Source organism: Erigeron canadensis, chromosome 2 (genome assembly GCF_010389155.1).
Source record: "Erigeron canadensis isolate Cc75 chromosome 2, C_canadensis_v1, whole genome shotgun sequence".
Lineage (NCBI taxonomy): Eukaryota > Viridiplantae > Streptophyta > Magnoliopsida > Asterales > Asteraceae > Erigeron > Erigeron canadensis.
Window position 1 is genome coordinate 10,804,756 of NC_057762.1, and position 5,363 is coordinate 10,810,118.

The window sequence follows — 5,363 nt, forward strand, 5'->3', positions numbered from 1 at the left end:
ACAAAACATAAGCATATAATGGTACATCCATTCATTCATGTTCTTAAAACCTAAAAACGAGGTCTGGGTCACCCAATCAAAAAATGTCGATGGTTTAATGGTTAATGATTTTGTTGCTAGTTGTTATTTGAACCCTGTATGTGTTACTGGGAGGCATTTGAACTAGTTCGATTACCAAACAGTCCATGAAAGAATAAGCTTGTTTTGTAGGATGTAATTAGTGAAGTACAAGACTAACAAAATACTTCTGAGTTGGAACATTCTGAGTTAATAGCCAATACGCTAACAAAATAATTCTTTCACATTACAAATGTACATGAATTCAAATGAAAGGACAACTACTAGAAGATTGGTTTCTTAAGCATTCTCCTCTCTCTTTGAAAAAGAAATCTAGACCCATACAGAAAGCGACCTACAAGAGGAAATTTAGGGCTACCAAAGATAATGTAGCTGACAGCCGCAAAACAACTGATAAAAATTGGTATCCATTTAGAACTGTTTTGATAAAGTAGTAAAAAGTTGATGATGAAAGCTAGGATCATGGTCGCTATAGAAATGAAAAGTGATGCTAGACATACCATCAATTGTTGGGGTAAGGAGATCATGAAATCGTGTTCAGTGTAATCGGAGCCGAGCATACACAATACCATGAGGATTGACGTTGTAGCGGTTATAAATGACAAGCCATCAAATATAATGAAAATTTTGGAAAGGTCTTTTCGGAGGAAGATAGGCATACCGGTAACTTGGTCGTATCCACCAGGAAACGTAAATGCTGCGGCAAATGAGATGGTGGCTATCAATGATGCAACCACCATTAATTGACCTGCTGTTTCTTTTATCCACTCTTCTCCTTGAGAAAATAAGTCTTTGTGGTTTTTCGTGAATACTTCATGAGGTGTCAGACCGGCTGCATTCTTCTTTTCCCTAAATGGAGGAGGTAGCATTGCTTCTACTTCCTAAAGTCACCAAGAATTCTTATTACAAGGAGCATTCAAACATTTTTTAATGCACAAAATTTGGAATATTGACCCGTCTAATTTGATCCGATTATTAGTGATTTCCTATAACAAGTGTGATACCAACCAGTGGCTGGAGCTATTAAATAGTAGTGAGAATTGAATACCTTTTACTACCAAAACCTTCTATGACTAATGATAATGGTTTTGATATTGGTACTTTCTATAAAGTAGTACTTTATCTGTTAGATTAAAACATGCACAAGAAATGGGTAAACTAGGAAATTACTTCTAAGTTAGTTATGACTTATGAGTCAATGTGATTCATACCCTAATGTGGTTAACACATATATAGAGATTACTCATCTTGGCCCGTTACCCCATCCGCTTGCCAGCCACATTTATTTCAAGTTATATAGAAAAAGTAAGATCATTTATATAGCTGACAGCCCAAAAGCCTAATTAAAAATATGTACCTTGAACCATAATGTTTCAAGATGTAGTTGCAGACCCACTCCTGGAATGTTCTGCAGTCGATTTATCTTTGCACTCTCCCCAGCTAAATGCAATAAATTGTTGCCGTTCTTGTCTTCAAGAGTGATAATCAAATTCCTGAGTGGTCCTATGTCATATAACAGGTTGTATATACCCTCGTGACGATGTGAGACAGCAACATGAAATATACTATGATTATTATCATTTACCTCACGTACTAGGCGTGGATATTGCCGGATAACCTCAACTACAAATGCAGTATTCCCCATTTCAGCAGCAAGAAATAGTACCCGTGATGAGTATTTTGGTTTTGCATCATCACTAGTCGCACCTTTTTCATCAGGGGGGCCTTTGAATAGGTTAAAAATTCTCACAGGCATTTTTGCAACATTATCTGAAATGGTTCTAAGCAGTAGTAGTGTTTCTTTTTGTTCCTTTTCAGAACGAGTTCGCTTTTCATATCCCTTAGTTTGATCAGGTGGCCCTCTTATTATGTCATCTATTTGAGCCTTCGGCAACTTTACAATATCTGCCCAAATGATTCTTAGTAGTTGCAGGGCGTGACTTTCCTTGTTAGGAATTCCAACTTTCATATGACACACCGCTAAAAATAACAAAACAACATCGGTGCCATTATGATACTGTGATTAGATTGTTATGGATGAATTTGGCTATTGCATGTAGTTACTAATCTCTGATTTGATACAGTGCCACACGTATGGGCTAAATCCATCCATATCACGAATGGGCTAAATAACGGCTTTGATACTAGTTACAGAGGCGGGCCCACCATGTTAAATGGGTGGCGAAGGAACCAACTATGTACATTTGAACAATTCCTGACCAAAATTCCATTAGGCCCCTTCAATTTTTAAAGCATTTGGTGTCCATTTTTAAATTTGTTATGTTCAAAAATTTATAGTGTGTTTTATATTGGATTATCTTAGCATTTGAGAAGTAATATTTATCAAAACTTGTACTGAAACTATCAAATAAAAATTTATAAATAAATTTGAAAGTGCACATATGACATACCCACCAAAGAGTTGATTAAAATGCATATACATGTTTCCTATTAAAGGTAACCTATTTACACAAATTTCCTATTAAAAGGTAACCTATTTACACAAATTTTCTATTGGATAAGTTAGTCAAAGTCAACTGCCATGTCAGCAAATCCGATGACGTGGCATCGGTGACGTGACACTTGACGGGCGTCGTCTGTCAAAAACTAACAGGATACTCTTTATTAGGAAATTTTTGGAAATAGGGTCCTTTAAATAGACGAAAACAAAATAGGTTACCTTTAATAGGAAATTTGTGTAAATAGGTTACCTTTTTATGGATTTTTCCATAAAGAATTAAACAAACATTGATAAACTTTTTAAGTCAAACAATTCCTACACAAACTCTTCACAGAAAGCCAAATACTCTTTTAAAACTGTTGATTAAGCTATTACAGTTTATTTATCTTTGTAAATCCGCAGTTATTAAAAGTCTTCTATTTACATGTTGAGTTAAACACTTTGACTTGGTAAAAATCAAATTACACTGGCATATAGACCATCATTTATAATACATGTTCATTATTGTACTTACCCATCAGACTGAAGTTTAGAGAAATAAAAGGATAATAAAAATCAAGGAGATGAGATTCTTACATGAACGTATAATTTTCCAGATAAGATTACGTCTTACAGCATCAAATGCATAAGGTTTCCGAGCCAATAGTTCAAGTACACTCCCATTTATAGCAAGTTCCGGACAGTCGGTCACAATTTGTAATGCAACATCTACAGAATTATAGATGGTCACTTGATGAGAAGAGCATAATGACAAAAGCAAAAAACTAGCCACCAAAAGTTTAGATTGCGAAGCAGTAATATTTTTTACAATATTACACAAATAAATAGTGTTTGAGTGTTTAAATCAATTGTCAGCATATACAAGTTAAGGAAACAAAATGTATATCATCCTGGATTAATTAGTTGCATATAGACTATATTTGTGTCTGTGCACATAGTAATGAAGGCTTAAAATTCTTATATTTAGATACTAATTTTCATTATCCTTTAGTCTTAAGTACGAAATTAGAAATGCAATAACATATAGTTATAGTCGATATTTGCGGATATACTTACCAAACAGATTGGACTCAACACACTTTACAAGAACATAACCACGATTCTCATGTGTCCAGAAATCACCAGTCATTTTGTTCGAAATATGATACAGATACTTAACCATATCATGTTTGCCGTATAAAGCTGCCATGTAGAGTGGCAACATTCCTTGACTATCAGTGATATCCAACAAGGCAAGGTTCTTTTTCAACAAAATCTTAGCTATTTTAACATGTCCACCCATAGCTGCTAAACACAGGGCAGTTTGACCATTCGCATTTTGAAGCTCTAAATCCTCTTTTTCCATCAAACTCACCAGATACTCCACAAACCAGAATGATTTTCCCAGCACCGCAATATGAAGTACTGTTTCACAACTTTCTGTGATGCTAAACCGTACAAGCTCTGGCCGCCTGTCGAAAATGATTTTCGCAGCTTTCCAATTACCTGTTATTGTTGCTTCATAGGTAGGAACTAAAATCTCATTGTAGTCTTCTCTACCTTCAAATGTATTTCATAATCAAAGTTATATGCTATTACTTAATACTAAACTGCCCTCACTATAAACTATATAGACACACATAAATATACATACATACATACATACATACATACATACACACATACACATCTTAATATTTAAAAAATATATATTAAAATATTAGTATGTGAGATGTTTTTCATCTAAACTTAGATGTGTGATTACCTCATATTTACTTTTCACAATATAAATATATATATATATATGGGAAAATGATCCGTACTGCAGACTTTACCAAACTTAGGTACTGCCACTTTAAAAAAAGTTACAAATTAAACCTTTGAATTTGATAAACATACATAGTCCCCTTGAATTTTACATAATCCCACCTGAATTTTACATAATCCCTCCTGCTTCTAAGATAGGTACTATATGTTTTACGTAACATTTCCCATATATATATGGAAAGTGAATATGGTATTGTTAGACAGGTAATGTATCTAGAAAAAACTTAGATTAAGAACACCCCTTCCAAAAAGAACAAAAGAACAATTTTTAGCATCACATTATTATTCTCTTTCTCCCGTTTCATTTACGATGTCTAAGTGACGCGGTGACATTTTCGGAAATAATAACTCCTTTTATTATATGCTTACAGATGTGTGAAACAGTGAATTTGATTTTGAATAATAATATTTTACACTTGTGTGTAAATCGTATATTTTTGACAATATATAGGAGCTTATTAAGTAAGTTATTAAGTAGCAGCAACTTAATATTTTGTACAAGCAGCCATAGAAAAACTTACCAACAAGTAGATCAGGATGAGGTAGATTAAGTGGTCCTGAAGGTGGTGGCTGATCATGTGAACCAATTGGAATACATATCTGCTGACTGATTGAAGGGGGGTTCTTACTTGAAACTGTAGCAGAGTTCATCATATCCTTTTGTTTTGTGAATGCTGAGAACTGACACCATTATTATTTTACCCACCCAATTTGGCAATTTAATAATTTATCCTCTGACCATTGACAAAACAGATAGTTGTATTAATTAGGTACAAGTGTACAACTAATGACTGTACCAAAGGCAGTCCTCTTGGTATATTAAGTACATTGTATCTTTATTAATCGCGCCCCGTATCTCGACCACCTTTTTTAGTAATTTGACCAGGCACATTTTGTAGCGAGGGTCGCTGCAATAACCCTCGTCACGTCAGCTTTCCACTCACCGCTTTAAATGTTTGACCCGACCGTTACTCCACTTATTGCAGCGAGGCTCGCTGCAATAAGTTTACCCCGACGC

At 34.6% G+C, this 5,363-nt stretch overlaps 1 protein-coding gene across 3 annotated transcripts; it reads right to left on the bottom strand.

The window, feature by feature from the left end:
• Nucleotides 1–248: 248 nt before the first annotated feature.
• Nucleotides 249–5,043, bottom strand: LOC122589855. Of its 3 annotated transcripts, none has more exons than XM_043762172.1 (5): nt 4,867–5,043; nt 3,596–4,078; nt 3,116–3,247; nt 1,436–2,058; nt 249–959 (listed from the first exon to the last, which is right to left on the bottom strand). In XM_043762172.1, exons 1-5 carry the CDS (start codon nt 4,997–4,999, stop codon nt 342–344), a joined length of 1,989 nt encoding a protein of 662 aa, XP_043618107.1. In that variant the 5' UTR covers nt 5,000–5,043; the 3' UTR covers nt 249–341. The 3 variants fall into 3 exon arrangements, with proteins under 3 accessions (XP_043618107.1, XP_043618108.1, XP_043618109.1); XM_043762173.1 differs by lacking the exon at nt 249–959 and having other exon boundaries at nt 1,451–1,571; nt 1,664–2,058; XM_043762174.1 differs by lacking the exon at nt 249–959 and having other exon boundaries at nt 1,478–1,581; nt 1,664–2,058.
• Nucleotides 5,044–5,363: the final 320 nt, after the last annotated feature.

Coding starts and splice junctions, on each gene's coding strand:
- LOC122589855 (XM_043762172.1), bottom strand. CDS start 4,999: ATGATGAACTCTGCTACAGTTTCAAGTAAGAACCCCCCTTCAATCAGT. Junction 4,079..4,866: donor TCATCCTGATCTACTTGTTG/GTAAGTTTTTCT, acceptor ATACATTTGAAG/GTAGAGAAGACTACAATGAG. Junction 3,248..3,595: donor TGTTGAGTCCAATCTGTTTG/GTAAGTATATCC, acceptor ATAATTCTGTAG/ATGTTGCATTACAAATTGTG.